The sequence below is a fragment of the Brienomyrus brachyistius genome, chromosome 6 (genome assembly GCF_023856365.1).
Source record: "Brienomyrus brachyistius isolate T26 chromosome 6, BBRACH_0.4, whole genome shotgun sequence".
In the NCBI taxonomy this organism is placed as follows: Eukaryota; Metazoa; Chordata; class Actinopteri; order Osteoglossiformes; family Mormyridae; genus Brienomyrus; species Brienomyrus brachyistius.
In genome coordinates this window covers 21553130-21578993 of record NC_064538.1, presented here as the reverse complement: position 1 = coordinate 21578993, position 25864 = coordinate 21553130, and the positions used below count along the sequence as shown (strand labels likewise).

General features: G+C 41.6%; 1 protein-coding gene and 1 long non-coding RNA gene across 4 annotated transcripts; one reads left to right on the top strand and one right to left on the bottom strand.

The window, feature by feature from the left end:
• Positions 1-1163: 1163 nt before the first annotated feature.
• c1qtnf12 (C1q and TNF related 12) lies at positions 1164-25864 on the top strand. Its single transcript, XM_049016261.1, has 8 exons — positions 1164-2763; positions 13912-14013; positions 14836-14947; positions 15253-15434; positions 20162-20270; positions 21118-21211; positions 24924-25002; positions 25728-25864. The coding sequence occupies exons 1-8, from the start codon at positions 2590-2592 to the stop codon at positions 25824-25826; spliced, it is 951 nt and encodes a 316-aa protein (XP_048872218.1). The 5' UTR covers positions 1164-2589; the 3' UTR covers positions 25827-25864.
• LOC125744449 (uncharacterized) lies at positions 15070-25728 on the bottom strand. Of its 3 annotated transcripts, none has more exons than XR_007398374.1 (3): positions 25572-25728; positions 20634-24201; positions 15070-20284 (listed from the first exon to the last, which is right to left on the bottom strand). It is a non-coding gene; the product is annotated as an uncharacterized LOC125744449 (long non-coding RNA). The 3 variants fall into 3 exon arrangements; XR_007398375.1 differs by having other exon boundaries at positions 20634-22146; XR_007398373.1 differs by lacking the exon at positions 25572-25728 and having other exon boundaries at positions 15070-15781; positions 16302-20284; positions 20634-21123.

The window sequence follows — 25864 nt, the reverse complement described above, 5'->3', positions numbered from 1 at the left end:
TCCTCTGTCGTATTTCTTTCTGTGGTACTGGAAAAAAAAATTCTTCCAATGGGGATCGATAAAGTTGCATATTATCTATCTTAAATTAATTTATATCTTACTAGTAAAATATTTTCTGTATATAACCAAAATATATAGAATATATAGACATTTATTTTACTTTGTGTCTCTATGTATTTAGTTTAATTTCTGTATTCCTATAAAAATATATCAGTGCCTTTAAACTGACTAAGCAATTATTTGTTAAGAAGTGAAGCTGTGAAGAACCTCAGCTTAGAAAATTGTTTAATACAGCTTTATGTCTATATAGATTTAACACCTGTCTTCTTCTTATGCTATTTTCAGAAGGTTTTCTGAGTACAGCTAGTCTTAAAAGATGTGTTGACAAGATATCGCAATCAAAGTTTGGATCAGTGAAAAGGTCTCTATTTACTTAACCCTTATCTCTTACCTGGTTATATTTGATGAATGTTTCAACATTATGTGAGACTTGGGCAGCTGCTGAGAATCTTTTGACAGCTCTGAACTTGCTAAGTAAATGACATAGTAAAACTTGCTGGTCCAAATTTGTAATGTCAGAAGTATCTGCGCATATCCGCAGGCGTCAGGCTGCGACGCCTGTTCTTGCTTGATGATCCTGGCTTAATAACATCACCAATGGTGACCACTTCTGGACTTGTCATGCGCTCTGAATGACAGCTCATGCCACACCATGTTAAATGAGTTGCCTATGCCATCAGAGATAGTTTTAAAACGCATGCATGCATCTCTTTTGTACCTATTTACTCGCATTCCCCATTGTGTGTTTTGTTGCAGGTATTTTAAATTGTGTTTGTTTGCATCTGTAGATTCAAGTATGCATGTGGCTTCAGATCTCCACACTAATTCATCCAAGCTAGGATGCTCACATCGAGTTTCACAAGAATCTCTAGACTGCAGGTCAATGTAGGCGTCTTAAATAGCCAAACAATTTGCAATGTTCTTTAAAGTACAATATTGTGTGTGTTAAAGACAAATGATTAAATCAGACTAACAGCGCAGTATTTATTTAGTTCATTCAGCTCTGCGGGCTGTGCTTAGTGAAAGCAGGTTGTATTTCAACACCTCTTAAAAACATCACAACAGATACTTTTCTATGCTCAAACCACAGAGGAATCTCTGAATTCTTTCTCTGGCAATTTGTCAAATGGAAGATTACACAAGAAGCTGCCTGAGGTATTTTTCTGCAGGGATTGGAGCTGCTCTTCCCTGTTTGGATACACTCTTGTGTTGATGTGAAATTAAAGCAAAAGTCAGTATATTAAAGACACATAGACTCACACTTTGCAGTTAGTCACCCCCCCCCCAACCTAAACTCTCTCAGAATTTGAGTATTTCATCTAAGAGATAAAACAGAGCAGAAGAAGGTAGTGAGGCTGCCAATTCACTGATGAGAAAAATAAAGGCAGGCAGGAAGGAGAGAGGGAGAGAGAGGAGAGAAAGGAGGGGGAGAGGCAGAGGTGATAAAACTCTGCAGAGTCTGCATGCTCAGTCACAGAGAGTGAGAGTGAGGGAGACGAAGCAAACTGACAAGGACCTACCACAGCGGTGCCAAGGGCCTGTGTTTTTGCCACACTTTAGTGGACTGGGACACGTTAGGGAATTGGTAGCTGTTACTCGTGAGCAAGTGGGTGCACTGGATTTTCCTGAAGAGACCTGAGATTTGTCCCCTCGAGGGCTGTCTGCTTTGAAGTATTTTTTAGACACTGCTCCGGGGGATTAATTTTCCCCTTCAAGGAAAAGAGAGGGGGCCAAAGGCTAAAAAAACCGGAAGGGATCCAAGTCACAACTCTCACCCCCCACCCTCTCTCATCTCCATAAATCAACTTTCATGCCCTTAGGATTTTTTGCTTTTTCCCTCCCAAAGGAGTGATGCATGACAACTGTCACACTGAGGACTGTATTCTACAGAAATTCTGAGCTATTTGGATTTGACACAGCCTCTGACTGGTGCACTACCACTAGAGATCTTCAGCAAGAGGACGAGAGTCTTCAGAGAGGAAAGAGGTTTGCATAACCTCCCGTTCTACCTACCTAAAAGTACAACAACCCTCTGCCCCCCCAACTCAGATTGTAATTCCAGCCCCTTCCACCCTTGGCCCCTCCTCTTCTGTCTCCCCTCTCCCCCATGAAGCAAGAAGCGTGAAAAATCTCACTAAATGGGTTTATTTGCCGTCAGAGCTGCACTGATCTGTCATTCTCCAGGACCATTCCACTTGACGTGTTTCATAGCTCTGGGAGCTGCCTGGTTGAGTGGGGCATTGGAAGCTCTTGGTCTGGAGCCTGCGAGGGGCAAGAGGCAGCATCAGTTGCTGTGAATCCCCAGAGTCATCGAGGCTTCCCCCTCCAACTCACCTCGTTGGGTCTATCCCAGGATCTACCACTTGTGAAGCCAACAACTTTCCACCCAAAGAGGACTCTTTGTTTTTTTAATTCATTTTTGGTTGGGCATCATCGAATCAAAAGCGAACCATTCAGCTAGTAGTTTTGTTTGTTTTCTAGTTGCCCCATCCTTTGGCAGTTTGCAGAAGTTGCCCTGCGTGGCTCAAGATGCGGTGTTGGCCATTGGCCGTGGTGGCCGCAGTCTTCTGGACCCAGTGCCTTCTTTTTCATGCGGTTGATGCCAAGAAGGAGAAGAAGAGGCAGAAGGAGAACATCCCACAACACACAGAGTCTCACAACTCCTCAGTCTCCAACAGTGAAGAAGTTGGAGGGAACACAAAGGTAATATCATTGTCCCTCTCTACCTCCGGGTTGCTCATTTTCTCTGTCTCCGCTATTTCTGCTTTGCTGTCTCGGTCATGGCCTACCTGCACCTGTTGTCAAAGTGACTGTTGCTTTTTATGAATTCATTATGATTCGTTGATAGCTTACGTATCTTTACCTGAAGGCTCCTTTCTCTCATTTCATCATTAAGATATACTGCATAGCAGACAGCAGTCTTTTTTTTCTTTGATGTACCCTGTTTAGCTATCAAGTCAACGCTTAGTGACGCACATGTAGGGAATATGCACCAGAAAGACCATCAAATGGTCTTTTTTCATGCAAAATGGGATTATTTTGATGAAGTATGTTAAGATATTGAATGTGTTTGTATTTTCTGATGGAAATAGATTAAAAGCTCTCATTTGAGTTTTTTTTTGTTTTTGCTGAAAACTTTTTACCTGTGACAGATTTCTTTTTCTGTCAATGTCTGCCAAAACCCCTGCGTTCTGTGGATTAAAACCTTTCTGATTAAAGAAATAGTATGATAGACCGGTCTGTTTAGTTATGATTACTGTTATGGTTCAAGGGAAAATCTATTGCAAATTTGCCGCTGTTATTTAGCAGTTATTAGCAATGGTCGTTCCTGTCATTTCACAGCACATCAGTTCAGTTGGGAATTGGTTGAGAGCGTACATCAGTGATGAGTTTACAATGTAAGGAATGTAAGTCGTCTGCCTGATTTTTGTCTCATCGATTAACTCCTCCGCTCTGTGTCCTGCAGTGGATTGGGAGGTTGTTATATTAAAGGGAGAAATCATAGGGAGACCTATAGGAAACCTGTAATGATATGAATTAACAATTGTAGAATTCATTTAATGTTTCTTGACCAAATTGTCTACATATGTGATTTATGTGATGTGGCAGTGACGTTTTTGGTGCCATCAGGTTTCAGATCTGCTTACCCCTTTGTCAGAGTACTCTACATGACTTGGTTAAGTCCTTAGCTAAACCTCCCCTTCAGTCAATTACCTGTTGAGAGAGTAGTTCATGACTCAACGAAGCAAAGCTGGCCCTTTCCAATTAAAACAAGTATAGCACGGAGGTATTCCAAAATGAGTGTTTGGCTGTAATATAGTTACTCTCTGTTAATGTGCTGTTAAGTATGGAGTGAATGTGTGGTTAGAAGGATTATTTAGACTTGCATATACTGTAAGCAGCCTGTGTGTCTGCAGACCCAAAGTCGTCAGGGTATGAGGATAGAGGATCCCTTTTAATTACAGATGAGTGCTCTTCAGTTCGTTGACTAGTCATAAATAAACTGCAGAATGACTGTTTATTTCTTGAAAGAGTGCAAGAAATATGAATATGGGCAATTTGATGTGATAACTTTGTGGCATTTACCATTTTCTGTGAAGAAGGTTCATGTTCATGTTTGCGTGCAGATGATTCCGCGCGTTTCGGTGCTGCTTCTCGCGCCCTTGGGGTCCCTATCAGAGATCCCCCTTCCTGTTTATTTTTGTAGTACCGTTTGCTTGTGGCTTCTCCAGAAAGCTGCTTGCTTTTCTCCAGGCCACCCATCGTGGTGGCATTTCCAAATGTCAGCGCCTTCCCGCCACCCCTTCACCACTCCGGCCACTTCCAAGTCTGGCTCCAGGGCTTGCCCCATCACCTTTTTCTAAGGGGGGGGGGGAGAGAGCGTCTTTTAATGTCTAAATGCGAGAGCTGGCTTTTAATAAGGTTTAACCTTATTGTGAAGGGTGTTTGTTTTACTTGGTCTGGGGAACAAGTGAAGCCCCCAATGGCCCGCCTCATGTCAGCCCCCCAGCTCCAGGACGCAGTGTCCCAGGGGGACCTCTCTCCTTACCTCCTAGTGTTGCTTTGAACCCCTCCCTCGACCCTTTGCTTCTCACCCATTCGACTATCCCCCCTCCTCCTCCAAAGCAGGCAGTCTGCCATGATGTCATTCCTGGGAAAGTGAGGTGGGGAGGTATTTAAGGGCCTGGGGCGGCGTGGTTCCCAGCCCATTGATTCTGTCAGTCAGGGGCCAGCCTGTCTCCGCTGTGTCTGGGACATCCGATAGGAGCACTTGCAGCTGGGGGAACGGGGGCAGCAAGCCGTGTAAGCCCTTCACAAAGCCTCTCAGAATGGGCCCTGAAAGAGGACACTTTGAGGATTAGGCCCTTTACTTTCACCCCCTGGTCTTTTTCTTTCCCACTGTACTCGGACGATAATTACTTAATCGCTCATAAGGGCCAGTGTCATGCCAAAGATTGGCACTTCAGTTTGTCACTGTAGGTGAAGCAGCTGATTGGGGTTTCTTACCGGGGTAAAGTGTGGCAAAGGTTACGGAGAGGGTGTCGATGCAAAATTGCACATTGCTTTTAAAATTTAGTTTAATTAATGTCATTATCCAGATTTACATAATTACCTGTGCATTGGATGCATTTTTCATTGCTTCAGCATGCTGTAATGTTGTGCTGCTTGTTTGTTACAAGTTCAATTGCTTGAACCGTTTCTCTTGAGGTTAAAGTTAATCTTGTCTTACTTACCCGGGTCACACCCTTGAACTTTAAATTACGAACTTTGGACATTACATTATTGGCCATGCGTTCAGCTGGGTCAAAGTTAGCAAACCAAAAAATGGCCATACTTTCCTGTGATTCGATAAAATATTATAATCTATAAAAGTGAAGAGGCAGGCCTGCCCTGGGATGGGGCCTTGCTCACTGGCCACTGCAGGCCTCACAAGGCCATAGGTAGGTCTTTCTAGCCATTTCCCCACCCATCTTGAGAAGTAACTGCTAAACGCAGCCCCCAAAAAAGAATCCTTGTGTTTCCCTCTGCCATTCCCACATGCACCCCCACCCCCCATAAAGACAGAACTGTTTTCCTTGATCCAAAAGAAAACAGCATTCAGCTGCTTTAACATATGTGGGGGCAAGTAAATTAGTAGAGCCTATTTAGGGGGTGAGTAAATTAGCTGCCCTATTTTATGAGTCTCCTTGAAAAATCATTTTTCTAAAACTTCTAAAACTGTTTAAGAATTTCTCCGGCATTTTTGTACACAATTCATGCAAATTTTGTGGTTGAGACCCCCAGACACAGAAACCAAAGACAAAGCTATGGGTGCTACTACCTTGAGCAAGATTGACAGGTAGACGCCTCTGCTCACATTTGAGTCTCTATTAACAACATCAAAAAAACACGAAAAAGTCAAGTAGTTTCACTGGATGCTCCTTTCATCACAGCCCCATAAGGCCCAAAATATAAAATAAATGTTTTATATATGTCAGAAAAGATTGCTTTATTTGGATCTGTTTTCACTTTAATAGCGTATGATGGATGTCAGATTTACGGAAATCCCTTAATCTAGGCTGATGCTTATCATGTGCTGGTCCTGTTCCTCAACTCCCAGTCTGTGCTTAAGCCTGAACTACGGAGTAGCATGAATTCTGTGAAATGTTTCAGCATTGGAAAGCCATCAGTATGGACAGGCTTGTGAAGTTAAGCAGACGTAATTCGGTTTTTAAAACCTGTCACTGCATGACAGATCATGGAGCTGGGGAGTTTCATTCAAATATGCCATAGTTAGCTAATAAGCATTAATAATGCAACATTATTTCCGATGCAAATAAAACTAATAACATTTACAGATACAGGAACATTCTAAATTCATGTGTTATTTTTATTATTATTTTTGGTACCGTGCATGGAATTATTCGATGAATTTATGTCCTGTGGAATATATTCTTGATTGATTACAAGATTTTTCAGTAACACCTTCTATGAATGCTGTGTCTGTAAGAATCTATGAACACATTCATAACACATAATAATTCATTCATAAAGCTTTATAAACATGACTATAATAAATATTTACAAAAAGGCTTATTACATTATAGCCATGTTTATTATGCATTATGACTGCCTTACGAAGCCCTCATCTATAATGAAGTATAGATACCTTTATAATGCAGTACAAAGCATGCCTAATGCTTATACCGACCATTATAACGCATTATAAAGGGATCTATAGTGCATTATAGATGAGAGATTCATTGGAGCTTATGAAGTATTATACACTGTAATGCCTTATGAGTGTCAATAGAAGATGTTGTAAGGCTTTATTAATCCTTATACCGACCAACATAATGCATAATGATGGTTTAAGTAAAATGTTACTGAATTTTATCTTTGATCTACACACACTCACACACAGAAATGGATATATATGTGTGTGGCCGTTATGGTAGCCCAGCCCAGGTTGCCCCCATATGGCTTCCCGCCCCCAGCTGCCCATCTAACCTACCACACGCACAGAAAGAGTGAACAATCCTCACACTGTCATTTGTAAGCGGTGCAGGTGTTATTTCCTGCTTGGGCTCTCGTTAGCTCTTTGCCTTTTTATGATGAGTGGAAAGCAGAATAATCCCCTGGAGATTTCATAATAAATTTTATGACTTGCTCTCTCGCAAGTCTGCACTAGCATGGAATGTGTGTAAGATACGCGTGTAAATATTTAAACAATGTTTATGCTGTGGCTGCTTTACAGTGGGAGAGGAGAGATATTATTATGGCAATATATTTATGCTATTCAGATGTTTATCTTGGTCTTCATTTCCATCCAAATTAACTTTATGGTAAAGCCGAACAGATGATGGCGCAAGCAATCCCCCAGTATTCCGACTGGGATCTTAATTGGTTCTCATTCGACAGTCATTTGCAGATCGACAAAGAGGCTTAATTGATAAGCCTAAATGTACAACAAAATGTGTGATGTCCGTCCGTCCACTCATCCATCTGTCCACCTTCCAAATGCTTATCCAGTGGAGTGTTGAAGAACAGACTCGCAGCTACATATGCAATTCTATTATGAACTATTCTGTGACTTGCATTCCTTCAGTATAATTCTATTCTGCATTTTAATACAATGAAGTGAAGTGATATCTGTGTCTTTTAGAAGATGACCCCTTTGGTCATATTGTTATGTCTTCTGTGATCTTTCCATGCAGAAATTTGTCAAATGTAGAAGACTTGAGACTTTGGGAATTTGGAGGCTGGAATCTTTAATGTATTTTTTAGAATTAAACTTGTTCATTTGCTGTGAGACGTTGTCCAAAGCAGACGCATATCACCTTCAAGGTTAAATCATCCTAAAAGGAGATGAACACTGTTGGACTGTTGGCTTTTTTAATCATGGTCCTAATTGTGTTATTACCCAGCGTCTATGCTGTGGAGTTTATCGGTGTGACGCACAGCCTGGTACTCAAAAACATCCTTTATGTGGGCTTACACCTCTTCATTTTGTAAAAATGATATCGGACAAAGAAGGAGAAAAATGAGCTGATGGCGTGCAGTGCCAGGTGCTGCATTTGGCGCCATCAAACGTGTACTCTGGAAAATCCTCCCCTGAGCTGACATGCTTTGGAGGTCCGGGAAGCGCATCTGAAGGGAACGGCATGGAAATGCGTCACGCAGGTGGGGGAGCCACAAAGGGGGAGACACGCTGAATGTGACGCCTGGGGTTTCTAAAACCCTCCGGCATGGGAGGGTGCTGCGGGAGGCACTTTCATCAAACCGCGCATGGATGACTGCAAGTAGGAGTGGTGTGTGTGTGTCTGCGTGTGTGTGTGCGGGGGCTAATGGGTTAGCCGGTTAGAAAGGGCATTTCCTTAGCAGGTCACACTTGATGGCTGAATCCTGGAAGCTGTGGCAAACCAAGTCAATTCAAGTAAAGCATTATTGTCATCCCAGCCATGTGCAGTGTGCAGCGAGACCTGGAGGAAACATTTATGACAGGATAGACATTACAGTGCTAAAGACAATGTACATTGTGCAAATTAAGATATATATGCAATTATCAATAATGAAAGGAGAGGAGAGGCAGATGGATATTTCTACCTTACGTGACGTAATGTAACGTAAATGTTCTACATCAGTAAACAGGCATACACTTGGAAATTAGTGCATGCAAGTACTGCCAGTATAATCAGTATTTCATCAGCATTTTGCCTATGGGTCAGTATCACATCTGGGTACAGGACTGGATTCACAATACTGTTGGCACAAAGTAATAAATCATCTATCTGCATTTTAATAAAAATAAAATGAACAGAATCTGACAGAACAGTCCTGAAAGCAGGTATTTCTGGTGACTAAGGCAATCATATTGCCTCGTTAGCCTCTAGTCCTGATAGAACCTTGTACTACTTCTCAAAAAGTTGCAGTCGGTTGCCTGCCAAATGGATAAATGTGTTCAGTTTTTTTATAAAGCCTGTTAAACAACCCAGACCAGAGTTTTAGCAGTAGGAAAAAAACTAGAGCTGTTTTGCTATGGAAGGTGAGAGTGAAATTGTTGGCTGTCTTCAACCGGTTAGTTGTTCTGATCAGTACCATTTATTCCTGACATAAGGGATGAATATGCTAGTCGGCTAATTATTCATTCACAGCAGGAAAAGAAAGATGAACCGCATGTGAATCGGAGAAGCACAAGTTCGGCACCCATTCTCCGATGAACGTGTGGGCCGTTGCAGGAGATATAGTTGGATATGTCAGAAGTTAAGACACTGGGAAGAAATGGTTAAATCCAAAAATAAAAGAACATTAACCAGAGCCTCTGGGGCATGAAGAAGGGTGGTAGAGTGGCGCTAAGAGAAATAATGGACCACTGTCTGTGAAGCAAGTTGTTCTGCTGTGTTGATGTTCTGCTCACTTGCGGCACCCTGGGCAACCTTTCTCAGACTTTTATATTCCCAAATAAACTTGCTAATTTTTTTTTTTAAACAGCTCGGCAGTGTATCAATAAATCATGACTTGTAAACACAACTAATCACTGTGCCCTTTAAAAAGAACACGTGTGACAAGACTAAACCTGAACTTTCCATTATCGGCAGTCAAAACAAAATGCTTAGCTGACTTATTACTCCTGTGTAATTGCTGAGCAGATGCCAAAGTAACTTACATAACACTAGCATATCTGGATTCATTAATGTTAATATAACTGATTATTTTCCTGAAGCAATTCAGGTGTAGAACCTTCTTCAAAGGTTTAACAGCAAAGCTCCCCAAGGAACATAAACGCTTTGGATCACAAGGTCACTATATTTAGACATACACACAACTTGCTTCTTGTGTGTGAATATATAGACGCTCCTCTGCTTACGAACTTTCACCTTACGAGCTTTCAGACATATGAACGAAGAGGACTGTAAATCCAAGCTGTGTTCCTTGGGCTCCCGTTTCCTGTCCACCAATTCCGGGTAGTACGACTTCTGGCTGCTACTCCCGCCGCACAGCAGCGTAGCGTGCGAACTCCCAGCATCCTAGTTCTTTGTACTTGCATATAGCCTTAACATGACGTTGACGACTTACGAACATTTCAAGTTACGAACGGCCGTTCAGAACGTAACTCATTTGCAAGTAGAGGAGCATCGGTATATAATTAAACAGATTATAACATTTAAGTCACTATGGTTTGGAATTTCAAAATACATGCATGAGAATAAGTTAAAAGTTTGACGTGCATTTGATACAGCAAAACAGTGACAATTTTTAAGCAAATTTTTTTGTTATGGTAATATTTGTACCCATTATTCAAATGAGTGACTTTAATAGGTGTGACTCAGTCAGGAGATTTTGGGCCCCATGGAACCATATCATATTGGGCCCCCAAACCAGACCAATCAATCATGTCCCAAATTATGGCACCCCTGGATTCGGTTATAAGATTTATTTTATACCCTTATAACGTTATAAGGTTATTTTTATGGAGATACAGTGATGCCGATGTTATGAAGATTCTTTTCCAAAATTAAAATTCCCACTATAGTAACTTGTAATAACATGTCATTTGTAGGTGGATGTGCTGCGCTTACGCTCTGCAGTATTTGTGCATGCTGTGGCTGTTGCGTGACAGTAATTACATATGCATAAGGTCTGTCAGCATTCTCAGATGAACTTGTAATGGTGCAGGTGCAACTCAAGAAAAGATGAAAGACTGAACGAAAGTCAGGCGGGATGACGACGCCGTCTGAGAAGTTCTGCCGTCGTGGTGATATCAAAATAAATGCAGAGTGCACTTATTCTCGTTGACAGACGCCTACTCAGGGATGTTCCTGCCCACATGTTCGTCCTTTGAAGCAGTTCTGGCTGACTAAAAGAAGTCAGATATGCGTCGACTCTCTTTCTGCATGTCGAGCCTCGAGTTAGCGACGCACAGGCCTGAAATCTCCAGTAAGGAGCTGCCGAAACTCTTCGCTGCGGAGTAAGCTGTCGTGACGGGCGTGCGTGAAATTCCTCGCGGAGAGCAGAAGTTTTGGGATGCCATTTAGGCGGCGGATGGCAGCGGTGACAGCAGCTAGTCATCGTGTGTGGCGGCCAGGGGCTGCTAGAGCTACCAGCACTTAAAATCAAGTGCTTTTTTCTTTCTTTCTTTTTACGAAGCACAAGACTCTCATTTGTGGTCTTTTATTTATTTTTATTTTTTCAAATTTTACTGCAATATCCGGGGAGAACAAAACTGGCTTTGCCCAGACGTGTTTTTACTACAGTACGCTCATGCTACTGTGATTATCTTGACAACAAACTGTGTTATGAAAACCAGGCCAAATTATAGTTTGTTAGTTATTAATGCGGCACTTTACTTTCAGCAACTTCATGAAGCTAAATGAACTCATTTTCTCTTTTTTATGTTATATTTGTCAGGTCAGTTTACTGGTGTGGTACTTAAACTACAGTCGCTCTCTCATTTCATGCTGTTATGATACAACAAAGAATATAACATAATGCTTAAGGGCAGAGCATTAATCGTTTAATTACAATGGCATGTGCAAACAGTATGTGGAGATAAAAACGGCACTTTTTTGTTGGCACGTCTTGCAGAATGTAACCTTTCTTTAATTGACTCGGCCATTTGCATTGGCCATGACTTCACAACAGAAGACAGTACAACCACAGACAGAGCTGGACCTGTGTAAGACCCGCTTGTTGTCTGAGGCATAAAATGGAGCATTTAAGTAATCCAAGTAAAAAATAGCAAGATGGCAAGTATCTGAAAGGCTTCATACTGCTGGTGAATATCTCACTTAATGCATGCAAATATAATTACCTTCTTGAAGGATTACTATCAAACACTGCAGTTCTGAGTTTGTACCATAAATAAATGCATTTATCATTCTTGGGCAACACTGTGAAATCACACTGATACATATGCATATATACAGTATATATGTATATATACAGTAGACATGTATGTATTATGTATATGTATATACATACAGTCATTTGACCTCTTACCCTCTTTTATATAACATGCATTCCAGCACCAAAATATCAAAATAGATCTAGAGAGAGCTAGAGTGGCCAAAAAAGGGAATCCACCCGCAGATATTCTACTGCGGTTTGCAATTCTTTATGGAAAACTGCTGCAGACTCTAGACAGACTATTATTTAACTGAGAAGAAAATTTAGAATAAATGAAAGCAGTATGGACAAAAGTTTATTTATTTATTTATTTATTTTTTATCAGAGCTTACTTGGAAATCTCTCAGATCGAAATGGGATGTGTTTTTAGGAGAAACCTGAAGCAGCACTGAGAAAAGCAGAGAGGGCTGAGAATTTGGCCCACACGGAGTGAGGTAAATCTGCAGGATCATCCCATTCACTGAGGTTATCTTTCCTTTGACAATATCTGTCGCTCTTTTATCTTTTATCACCAAAACTCAACAGCAAGGCAGAGACATCTAGCAGGCATGATGCGGTGCATCAGTTAAGTTTATTTTGTCTGCAATCACTGGGAATAAAATACTATTGGATACACAAATGATGGAAAAAAAAAACCTTTTATTCCAGTAACTTGAAAAGACAAACAATGGATTACTTTGTTGTCTTTCGCAGAGACAGAGCCTTCGGTGAAGACAGAGGCATGTTAGTTTAGCAGATAGTTGCACTGCTCTCTAGTGCCAAACCTAAACAAATTCCATTTCGGAGAGCTCACCTCCACAGTTTGCCCCTATCTTTGTTTCCATCTCAACCACAGTCACTTGACGTTTAGGGAAGGGCCTGGGTTGGGTTCAGCTCTTACTTTTGTGGTTGCTGGAATACATGCTGCATCAATTTTTTTTCTTATCCAAATCCAATGAAGGGATTGCGATTGCAGAGATAATTCATTATATAATATGTAGCTGAAGTCTTCATTGTATTTGGACATGAGATTAAAACATTTTCTATTAACTCTCAAGATTAGCCGAGTATGCTTAATATTTTGGTAAAGAACAATAATAGGTAGGATGAATATGTTATGGTGCTCAGGATGGCTCCAGGTTTAGACTGGTTTTAGTTGTCTAGACTCAGTAAAGTCTCGTGAATCTGCCTGTTGGACGTCATTAAAGAACTGCAGAATTGGACCCAATGAGTCTATAATGCACAAGGTCATTCTTCTTTGTTGTTAAGAAACGCAACTTGGTTTATGCCAAGCAAGCGATTCCTGGCACCGAAGAGTAGCAGCAGAAAAACATTGCATGGTTTAGCGCAGGAGGGAAACCTGTTAGGGGTGACTATATGCACTTGGCAGTGTGCGGCAAAGCAACACAGAACTGGAGAGGCTGAGTGGAACACAGAAAGAGGGCACACGACCTGCCCCCACGTCTGGCACCATTTAATAGTATCTTTAGGCAAGATTTTCCAATGGTTTGTAAGCAGAAATTATGACTCATTGGATTCGGTTACGTATTTTACAGTATTTGCATTCAGGGTTGGTGGGAAAATGACTTCAGACTTAAATATCTGATGAATCTTGCAATTAGCATTTTTCTCAAAGATGTATTGTAATGGTAGTAAGCAGTCATGATAGTTCTTGTCCTGTTTTCCAGAATGAATTCTAATTCAGAGATGAGACCATATTTAATCTACATAAATCCCTTTATAACAGCATAATGTGTCTTTTTAAATTAAAATGTGAAAAGAATGTGAAAATTAAAATTCTTCTATGCCACTCTGCTACCAGATATTGGAGAAAATTGGGATAATTTCATTTAGCAGATAATTAAGATATAAAGTAGTTCAGTTGTGATTTTTGGCTTTTCTGTAACACAGAAACAGACTGAAAACTTCTGCACAGGGGGTCGAGCAACTTGCTAAGAGAACGTGATCAATTCTGAATCCACACAGGCCGAGAACCATCGCGTGGACCCACTGGGATCATGGAAGGTGTTTGTGGAGAGACCTGTAGGTAACTTCCCAGGCAAGTGCAAGAAGAGGAAAAGGCCGCTGGTAAGTGTCCGGGCACGACGTTGCAGGTGCTCACGCCAGGTGCAAACTCTCCAAATCTCACATCAGTTTTCCCAGCATTCAGGCCCTTTAGGCAGGTCGTCGAGTTTCCGGTAGCTGAATACGCTCTTTTACATTTTCTCACGTACACTAAGTTTTTCATTGTAATTATTAGCCAGTTGTACAAGTACAGGTAGAGTGACATTCTGTAGTTTTCACATATCCCTCATTGCTACATTCACTCGCACATATATAGATGAGAGTGAAACTTGGGGTCGAACTACATGATCAGCCATTTATCTGGCATTTCGGAGGGTTATGCTGTATGTAATGGCTGTAGCCATACAGGCGGCATAACTCGATAAATAGATTTAATATGCACTTACAACAACCACATTAAAATATCATTTACTGTCTGCCTAGTCCTGTTGGTTCCAGGTAGACATGGTCAAAATTGGTTCCCTTATATTCAAAAATTACACTTAATGCTCTTGGATGAGACTGAAATTCTCTGTGAAACACACTGCTTCAAGCTGAGAACTCAATACCTCACTGCCTTTTCTCACTTTTCTTAATAACATAATGACTAATTCATTTTCACTTCTACCAAGTAGCTCAGGCATTTCTGACCTTTTTAGGACAAGGCTAATAAAAATGATAAGAACTTGTGTGTTTATGTACATATAAAAAGTCTCTGAATTTTATTGGATGACTTGACCATATATAACCGTCGGACTTGGTTCCAAATTATCTCAGCTTACATGGAATCCCGGTGATAGTCATGCTGGAGACTCACATGGTGGATTGATGTATTTGTGTCTATAGCCAGGCCCCCCTGGACCCCCTGGACCCCCCGGACCCCAGGGTCCCCCGGGATCACCTGGAGCGGAGATAACCCAGGAGGTGCTGCTCCAGGAGTTTAGGGAGATGATCAAAGGTATGAGAGCAAATGTCTTTTAATGCCAAGTCTGCCCTGTGTATCCTACTGCCGCCTGGAAGGGGTACAGAACCCACACCCAGTCGTCTTTTTACTGCAATAATCAATGCTGTAAATACTCATTATTTAGACCACTTTTATTACTTAGCACTATATATAACACTTTTGGACTGTTACTGTTGAACCTTAACATTACATTCAACTTTAATGTCACTTTAATCTCTATTGCTAAAATGGACATCTGAATATCATGCAGAGCTTGATGGTCTTCTTGTAACTGCGCCTCTTGTGCGCTCTTCCTTCAGAGGCAACAGAAAGACGTGCAGCCATGGACACACAAGTCGGCCCTAGCCAGCTGCCCCCTGCCCTCATCGCCTTGGATGGCCTGTCCTCCTACCGCAGAGTAGAAGAGGCTTTCCACTGCAAGCTGAAGGGGCCGGTGGTCGTGGACAAGAAGACACTGACGGAGCTACAGGACTTCCAGACGGTAAGCCGAGGAGCAAAGGATAACGTCCACGCTGGCTTTCCCCAATGACCTTCAGCTGGGAGGACAACTCAGATCTCAAAGGTCCTTCTAATGGACAGTCAAAGGATATCTTGGCAGTGTTCAGTTTTCAGAATAGAGTCATTTATTTTAATTGCAAAACACACAATATTTCCTGGCGTTGGAACATGGCAACGGTAGACCGTAGGATCCCTACAAGCTGCGAGACACCCGCACAGGAGATAAACAGGATCACCTCATCCGGGCCTGAAGACGTAGAGTCAAGCCAGTGCTTAGATGAGCTCCCTTCTCAGAAATGCTCTGCTGCTGGACGCTCCACATCACTTTCGCTGGGGTACACAAAAGGCACTCTGTCTGGGACTGTCAGGCAGCAAGCGGGGTAAAAATAGAGGCGAAACCGCATGTTGGAGTGGAACAGTTCTGTCCCGTGACATGCTGACGAAGGCACTAGAGGGTGGTAAGGCACTCACATAAACCAAATATTAAAATAATAATAATAATTTTGACATCTGCCTTTGAGTAGACATGGCATAATATAGTATAGCTCTGGTCAGCATCAGCAGAATAGAAAAGACATGCATGTTTAGGATGCATTCCACATATGAATCAGCAAATGAAATATATAATATGTTTATATGAATATATAAATATTTTGCCACAGCCCTAATTTTTTAGTCATAGGAGTCACCAGGAACAGTTGTCAAATGTGGTTAGTGGAACAGGCTTCTAACACACTTCAGCAAGCTGCCCACCCCTCCACCTCTGCTAGCTTAAGGCTTCTAGCGAAAGCACTGATGCTTATGAAACCTGTCAAAGTAAAAGTACACAGATTAATGATTAAATAGATACCAGATTCGATTCAGCAGTTGTCCCCGTCTCCCCTATGCATGTTCGGTTGCCAAATGTTGCTCACAGAATCACCGTTCTGTGTGGCTCAGACAGTAGCATTGTTGTCACACATCTTCATGGTTGGAGGTTTATGTCCAGCCCTTACTGCCTGTGGAGTTTGCTTCTCGGGTTCATTCCAGGTCCTTCAGTACCTGGTTTCACAGGCCAAAGACACACTCACTAGATATATCGCCGTCGTCTTGTCTTTGTTATATATGAATGTGTTTGTGAGTGCCCTAAAATAAATGGCCAATCCTGCCCAGGGTACACTCTGTCTCATATAAATCTTTCACTTCTTAATAGAAGTTCTGGACCATCACAGATAGTTTTAATGTGTGGGTACACAGTGGGATTATGGGCATATGCAAGCATGTGATTATGTGTTTCAACACAACTGGCATTTATGTGTCAGCCAGGTCCTTACACTTTATTTCTGAGCGAAAAGTGTGTGAATGTGTGTGGTGTGTGTGTGTGTATGCATTTTTCTAATGCATTGTGGGGACCAAATCTCCCTGTAAACTTTTACCTTGTGGGGACATACTTTTCGAGGACATGCGATCAAAAAATGAAAAATGTCAGAACTCTGGTATTTTTTTTAAATTTTTTTTACTTATGGTTAAGGTTAGGGCTGTGCAGGGGTTAAGGTTGTCATAGTTGGAATTAGGGTTAGGGTCAGGGCCGTAGGAATGGATGGAGAGTCCCCATAATGAATATGTGGACTGTGCATATACATGTGTATGTGTGTGTGCGCGTGTGCGTGTGGTTGTGTGTGCATCCGTGTGTGTGTGTGCGCATCCGTGTGCATGTGTGTCTGTGTGTATGTGTGCATGTGTGTATGTGTGTGTGTATGTGTGCATGTGTGTGTGTGTGGTTGTGTGTGTGTGTGGTTGTGTGTGTATCCGTGTGTGTGTGTGCATGTGTGTATGTTTGTGCGTGTGTGCACGTGCGTGCGTGCATATTTGTGTGTGTGTGTGTGTGTGCATGCATGTCTGTGTGTGCGTGCGTGTGCATGTGTGTATGTGCATATGTGTATGTGCACATGTGTGTGCATATGTGTGTATGTGCATGCGTGTGCATGTGTGTGTGCGTGTGTGTGCATATGTGTATGTGCATATGTGAATGTGCACATGCGTGTGTGCATATGTGTGTGTGTGTGTGCGTGTGTGTGTGTGTGTGCATGTGCGTGTGTGTGTGTGTGTGTATTGTTTGGTCTTGGCTCCTCCACCGAAGTCTGTAGCTCATCTCACATAGACAAACCTCTGTTGCCAGACTCCTGACAAGGACCAAGGTCTGATACCATACAGAGTGACCCCAGGTTGAAAACAGTTGGCTCTCTGCTTCTCTCTGAGAAATTAATCAACATTTTTTTTTAACTTTGAAGTCCCCTTATGGTCTGGCAGACGTGGTTCTGAAACAGGGAAGCCATGCATTTCATATTGCTAGAGGCTGATTTTGTTAGTTGTAGCTTGTAGATGGAAACACAGCTGGAAGAACTGCTTTGTTATAATCAGTTGCAGAAATATAACAATAAACTTGTTGATTCATCCATGGAAACCCAAGGCAATTTTCACTTTTGTGCATAATTCTAAAGAATTTAATTTATTTCATATTAATTTTTTGGATTATAGATAATTTGAAGCTTTCAGAAAATAATAACATTTATATACAGTATTTTTTTAATATTTAGTATTAGCCTAAAATATATTACTGACTTTAATATCTTACATTAAATAGTACACATTTATCATGATATGCACCATACATTATAATGGATATATCATGATATAATAGCAACTAACTGGGGAGTGCGCATGTTAAATGTAATATCTCACTGTATTCCTTTCTGGAAACTTCCCAAATTTTTCTCCTTCTTCTTGTTTATATATGGTTTTCCAATGCAGTCCTCAGATTCTTCTTTGCTCTGTGGGACATTATCTTTAAAAGGGAGTATTGAATGTACTGTATTTATGTAAACATGCTGAAAAAGCACATATATGATTTTTTTAATATTGTGCGGGTAGACTTTTTATGTTGTGGCATGGCTGTGGATGTGAGAATCGTAAACTCTTTTCTGCAGTGGAGAAAATGGCTCCTACACACTACCGAAAAAAAGGCACGTTGATTTCAGGCCTGTTCATCACACTCTCTGCTGTCTTCATAATAATTATGACATTAGCCTTAGTTTTTTTGCACTGAATGGGATGCTGCTGTTGATGTATCTACCGTTGAATATGCCTGTTCCTTGAGCTGCAAAAGACAAAGATCACTATAAAAACAGCGAAACTATCAGTCAGAGATGGACCTTTTGATGTACCAGGCTAATTCGGATATGTTTTGACTGGCTTTGTCTGCAAGTTTTGAACCAAGCACAAAATAAAGTGCAAGGGCGGGGAATGAAATTAAGTGTTCTCATATAGCATCTGTGTGTGTCTGTGTGAATCTGTTCTCCGCTCAACTCTTAATTCCTGCTAGTGCTGTAATTACGGTCTATGTGCTGCGGACAGGCCTGCTCAGTCGGGTGTGTCTAATTAAGAGAGATTCTGCGGGCACTCTAGAGATACCCACACCCATTTAACAGCCTCACCCCGCCCCCCCCGGAGAAAACCCCAGAGACCATGAGACTCCCAAGTATCGTGATCCGCACTTATTTACTGGTGCCTAGCAGGAATTAAAATCCGCAGAAGAGCTGGAGTCATTGTGCTCTCGTCGCGTAACTGCAGAGCTTCAGACTGTTATCCTATGGTTTTTTTAGCAGAATTGAATTGCTCTCCTATTCCTGCAGAGGTTCTTCGCATATGGCTCTCCGTGGCTTTGTGGAGCCCAGGCAGTAGTAGAATGACATGGAACAGATCGTCTAGTACTGTTCACTCAAAATATCCCGTAATTTGGCCTTTATTTCGCATTTTCTCATTAAATGTTTTATAGAAATATTATGTTTTCTAGGGCGATCCAGTGAGTAGTTCTGGTCCTTAACTTCTTGTGGGACTGAGGGCTTGATCCTACTCTGCATGTGAGCCCATGTGTGTGTGTGTTTGCCCTGTGACAGACTGACACCCTTGGTGCACATCTGCCTTGTTCTGCCTGGAGAAGACTGAGCTCCCCCCCTCAATAACCCTGTCCAGGATAGGTGCTTGGAAGATGGTTTGATTAAATCTACTAAATCTATACCTTGCGTCAGTATACCTTTCAGCGCCTATGAGTCTACTTTTGCTTAAATATGAGAGCTGATTCAGCACTTATGACATGGTGAAAACGTGCTTTATTGATAATCATAGAATGTGAAGGATTATGGCAGTGGGAATGTGGTAGTGATAAGCTCAGTATTCCATCCTACTTCAAGGGTGTAGGAACTGAAGAGCTCCTAAAATTAACAAAGTACTGCTTCAGTGGGCAGAACTTGAGCTTGACTCTGGTTACCACTGGGAACTAACAGAGACTGATCAAGACTGACCAAAGTGTATCCCAGCAGGGTAGGTAGTGCAAAAAGTCTTGCAGTGCATACAGATGATTGATTTTAGTCATTGTCCCATGCAAGGGTCAAGATGGTAAGTCCCAAGGAAGAAATTTATGGAATGATAAAATACTTCAAACCTGGCAGAGGAAGCCTGATAATATGTGACCTGCAAAAAAATGTTTGTTGTTGATTATGTGGGTTTTCAGCGATTACAGACATGTGCTCTCCATAAAGTTTTCTCTTCCAGCATTAACACTGTTTTTCATGTTCAAATCCCCTTTATCCACAATCGATATATACATAGCAGTCTTCAAAGGCACCTGCTTTTCCGCTGTGTTTGCTGTGACACCTTTCTGTACCTCCCCAGCCTCCTGCCAAAGGTGCCTTTCTCCGGGGGACGGGCATGGATCAATCCACTGGTCGCTTCACAGCACCGGTAACAGGCATCTACCAGTTCTCAGCTAACATCCACATTGGTAAGCACGGGTACCTACATAAAAAAAAAAAAAAAAATCTTGTTGCTTATTTCATAATGAGCAGGGAATCAGCAATGATGCAATGTAAATATAATTAGCGATGATATTTTGGTAGTGAAAGGGGCCCTGACTGTGACGGGAAAATATTCGTGCTGGTGTTTCAGTCATTGACAGCAGTTTATTGACACGTGAAAAGCACTCCGCGCATGTTTACAAACTGCTGCAGGATTCTGGAAATTAATTAAATCGCATTTCATTCACAAGCAGTTTAAAAATGCACTCTAAATAAAATAACATCTGTTTAGAATGAGGATGCATGTTGAAGTCATAGCATACCATCGTCAAATTTCACATAATACCCACCTTCAGTGCCTGGAGTTTTGCCTTCTAGTGTGGAGGGCAGTTCTTTGTCTGTGTCCAACCTTTCAGTGGAATAAGCCCTTGGGACACAGCATGTAAAATTCCCCTAAGCTTCTGTGTCGCCAGTGACTATGGGAACCTGCCTGGAAGATTAATGCAGGGATTCAGTGTCCTTCCTCCAATAAAACACGCTTAGGCTCAACACGACACGATCGGTCCTGAAAACTGCAACAAGTCTCATCAATCCTTTAACCCTAACCCCTCTTGACCTCCTTGAGGAGGTGGAGGTAGCGGTGAGCAGGAAGGGTAATGATCCTGTATCCCTTGGAAGTTTCGCACGCGTCGTCAGCACGTTGCGGTTCCAAACCTGTGGCTGGGCTGCCCTTCAAAGAGCTTTACTGTCCACCGGCTACTGAGGGGTCTAGCGGCGAGTGAGAAAACTCCCGTCCCGTTGCTGACGTTCTGTGCGGTTTTGTGCTTTCTGTAGACCACGGAGAGGTGAAGAAGAGTAAGAGCCAGCTGCGGGCCAGGGACAATGTGCGGGTTCTGATCTGCATCGAGTCTCTATGCCACAGATACACGTAAGGGCCTCTCTTCCGCTTCCTGGAACGCTAGCCGCCTACCGGACGGTCAAACTGTTCTCATAACTGCAACACATAAACATGAAAGATTAGTAAAATATAAAACAATTATGATGATGATGTATGGGGTGGTGTGCCAGAGGGTTAGGGCTCTGTGTCTTTGTCCCAAAGGTCGTGGGTTCAAATCCCATGAGTGGTAGAGTAATCATATCACTGTTGGGCGCTGGAACAGGACCCTTAACCCTAACTGCCCCAGGGTTGCTAGATGCTCTTTAACTCCAAGCCTTCCTCTCTTGTATGTCACTTCAGCCAAAAGCATCTGCTAAAATAAGTAGATTTAAATAATATTTATTTAAGACGACAAGGTGATACTGCAATCAAATGCATTTTCTTAAGGGGTGATAAAATAAGATGTTTCATGAGTATCCTCTGTGAATTTTCTGAATTGATTTTGGCGTGACCCTCAGCTCAAACCACTTGGAAGAATACTTAATACAGTGCTTGTCCTGTTTGATGTCAATTGAGACTTTGTACATTAGCAGCCCGAATGATTATCTGCAATTTCCCGGGCTATGGTTGCATTTCTGAAACCCACATCCTCAATCCTAAAGTGCAAAATCTGCCTTTGACCCAGTCATCATGAAATATAATTGCTTACGATAATAACAATTATCTGTATCTTTATTTTAGCGCTTGATGTTACAGCCATGTGGTACTCGTTTGCAAATATTTATGCAACCAAAAAAATGCCATCACTCCCCCTTCCATAAAGCAAATATAAATTATAATTTTACCACGTCTGAGAAACGGCAAGCTTGTGGCACCCAGACTCCTTTGGCCAGTGTGTTACTTTTACTTTTTTGTTGCCTTTTTAGTATAATTTACGAACTGTGAAATGTACCATGTCATACCCCATGTGGCACCCTCGGTGTTTCCTGCAAAAAAAACAACAAAATCCCAATCAGCATTATAAAAGGACGTATTCTTTCACTTCAGGATTGGTTCCTGTGACCTCTGTAACCTTTACGAGCTGACCTTTGACCCCTGGGAGCCTAGGTTGTTAGGCAGCGCAGGCTACTCTAAAGAATTGCATTCGCAGTTTGAAGAGCAGTAGGTAATTCATTTTAAAAATGAGCTTTATGTATAAATATGTGCTGAGGAATGTAACATGGAAAAAGATGTACTCTGAAAAAAAATGTATTCTTATTCCTTAGACGTCATATTTTTGTCTCAGCTTTAATAGATGCCTGCCAGGATTTCTGTCACCTGTCACCCATTAACTTAAAAGTATCTTTAAATCTGTGAATTTCTACAGTTAGCATATAAGAGTTGGCGCTACAGATAGTAAACTGTTGCAAAGTAAATCTTGCAGCTCTAGTGATTCGTCCGAAGTGTGTGACTACACATATTCTCAGAAGACATTTATATAAGCATATTTTCTGAGTGCACACCAAGAGAATGTGGAATAAAAGGAAATGATTTATATAAAAAAAAGAGGCATTCAGTTGAGCTTTTCTGTCTGGGCTCCAACCCTCTCTCACTCTCCCACGCTTCAAGCTGAGGAGAATGTGAAATAAAACTCTTTGGGCTCGCAGTTAAAAAGGACACAAACATGACTGATTAACCATAAAAATGCAGTTTTTTCCATCATACGGGGCCAGTGGTCTCTGCTGGAACTTTCAGTGGTGTGTGGTGATATTCGGGCTCGTCTGCCAGGGGAGCTTGCAAATATTTGTTACAGAAAGCAGTTCCATGTATTTTTAAGTATTTTTTTTTCTTGTTTTTAGGTGATGGGTAACATTTGTTTTTTTGTTAATGCTTAATAATAAGCTAAAACTAAGTGCATCTCACAGAGTTTTAGTTCACAATGGCATTGAGGTGAAATACCGGTTAATCTCTACAAGCAGTGAATTTAAGTGAAAACATATAACATGCTGTCATATTAAAGGAGCAGACTGGCACATTTTTCACAAGGATATTTGCTGAACAAATGTAGGTAATAAGCTTAGACCCAAAGAACAACATTTCACTTTTTTTCCCCCCTTTTATCCGGTTTTGTGTTATTTCAGCTCTGTTTTGTGTCAGGACACATAAGTGCATTTTCCTCTTTTACCACAACAATATAACAACAATACCTACATCTACCAGCCAAAAGTTGTACACACTGAGATTTTCTACATTTGTATGTTGCTCACTTAACATTTACTAAAAATACACTTAATATTCTTTGCTAACAAATACATTTACAGTTTGTTTGAGTACCTTTATTAGCAAGAAAATATCATATCTTTGACTGATCAAAGTAACCTCCTCTCGCAGTTATAGCTGCAGAGCAAATGTGAGGAATTCTTTCCTCAATGGACATTAAATACTGCTCTGCTTCATGTGCTGAAATAGTCAGATAGTGCATTTAAAGGACAGCCTTGAATTTGCCATCACCACACAACCAGAAATTGTTTTATTTGATTTATATTTTCATTTATAGCTGTTCACTGAACTTGCTTAGCAAGAATGAAAAATCTGCAGTTTACCGTATGAAATAAATATAAAAGTGGTAAAAACCTGTGATGTGCAAAAACTTTTGACTGGTAGTGTATATAACCGTACCACAAGCAAAGCTTAGCTTTCCAAATTCACTGTATAGTAACTTAATAATCTTCTTCATAATCTTATAGCAGACTGGAGGTGTGACTCATAATGAAAACACTCAGCTAATGAATAATTAGCCAAGTTAATATATTGAACGATTGAGCACAGTGAACACTACAGAACACAGGGCAATCTGCATCAGCCCCCGTTCAGACACTTAACCGACAGACCTGACCGGACCTAATGGTGTCCAATCAAAAGGTCTATAGACTTTAAGGAGTCCTGAAACAGCAAGAGCAGCCCATAACTGTGAACATTATACCTCGGGGACCACTAGCTTACAGCTAATGATGAGGGTGCGCCTCGTTCGTTAACGGGAAACAGCTGCGGACCTCCAGGGCCTGCAGAAATGGAAGAACGCAGGAAAGGTGAACCTTCTTCAGAAGATCAATTTGAAGATCTTTGTCGAGTTGCTGACTTTAGCTAGGGGTCTCGCTTGGCACGTTTTCAAATGATAACACGTTCGAGTTGCGGTAGCTTCCAGTGAAACCTTTATTCCCCCTGAAAGTCTTTCTTTGGTTGCCCTTACAATTGACAATAACAAACCAAGAGCCTCACTGCTGTATAATCAGGAGAGCTGTAGTATTACAAGACATTGAGTTTGAGCCTTGTGTATCCCGAGGAATGAGTTACAAATATATTCCACAAAGTTGGTATAGTAAACACGCCAAAAGCCTCAGGAATAATTATTACATGCTTGGTCCATAAGACCAAGGTTGACTGCGGTTTGGCTATTTTTAATCCTAAAAGGAATCTCAAGCAATATGAAGGTACGGAGCAAACAGAAACCGAAGGAGCACAGTGAACGAGTATGAGATGTATTTGCTGGCTTAATTTACAATGGAAAACATGCTTGACTGAAAAATATGTCATTCTTAAGCGCAGGAACCCTTGTATTTTATTTCTCAACCAAACAACAAAATTGTGCAAAGCTGAGGTTGGACCGGATCGATCTGAAAAACAACATAAAGGATCCCTTCATGGCTGACTGCTGTTTGAGAGCTCAGCGTATGAAATAAAGTAATTATTTAATTAACAACAACATCTGTTATCTTTGAAACAGGTCCTTAGAAATGATTGTGGGCTTGGAGAGCAGCAGCAGGATATTTACAGTCTACGTCCATGGCTTGCTGGAGCTACAGGTAAGGTCATTAAAAATGTTCATAATTCACAAAAGATCCAGAATGCATCATGCATCATCGTTTAACCATTCCTTATTAATTATTCCTTAATTAATTAGCCATTACTAAATGGGCAATTGCTGACGCTGCCTTTGATTTTGCCTGTTAGACAGACTGCTGATTGACTTTATTTTTGTGTGTTTATTTAGATCAGGGGTCACCAACCTTTTTCAAACTGTGAGCTACTTCACGGGTACTGAGCCACACGAAGGGCCGCCAGTTTGAAACGCCCTCCTAAACTTATCAAGTATAATAAACATGTTTTAAATGGTTTTTTTTATCTATATAAATGCAAATGTGATTAAAGAAGAATAGCAAGATGATAAAAATACATTTTAGACGCTGCTCACTGGTGAGTTGTGCTATTTTTAGAACAGGTCCGCGGGCGACTCATGTGGTCCTTGGGGGCATCCTGGTGCCTGTGGGCACCATGTTGGTGACCCCTGCTCTAGATGGTGGCTCAGTAGGTAGCAGCATAGCCTTACCCTTCTAGGGTTGTGGTTTTGTGTGGCGGGTTTGCTCGGTCTTACTGTGGTTATGCGGTTTCCTCTCCCAGTCTTTCCTGCTGCCCCGGCTCCAGGCCTCTTGCAGCCCCATACTCCATAAGTTTCAGTTGAATATCCAGTCACTTGTACGCCCTATATCCTGACCTGTCTTTGTCCTCGTCCCTCCACGTCCTTCTCCAGACTGGCCAGTATACCTCGATATTTGTCGACAATGGAGCTGGAGCTTCCATCACGATCCAGAACGGCTCGGACTTCATGGGGATGCTTATGGGCGTATAGCCTATAGCCCCGCAAGGCCCGGCCCTCGGATGGGGCCG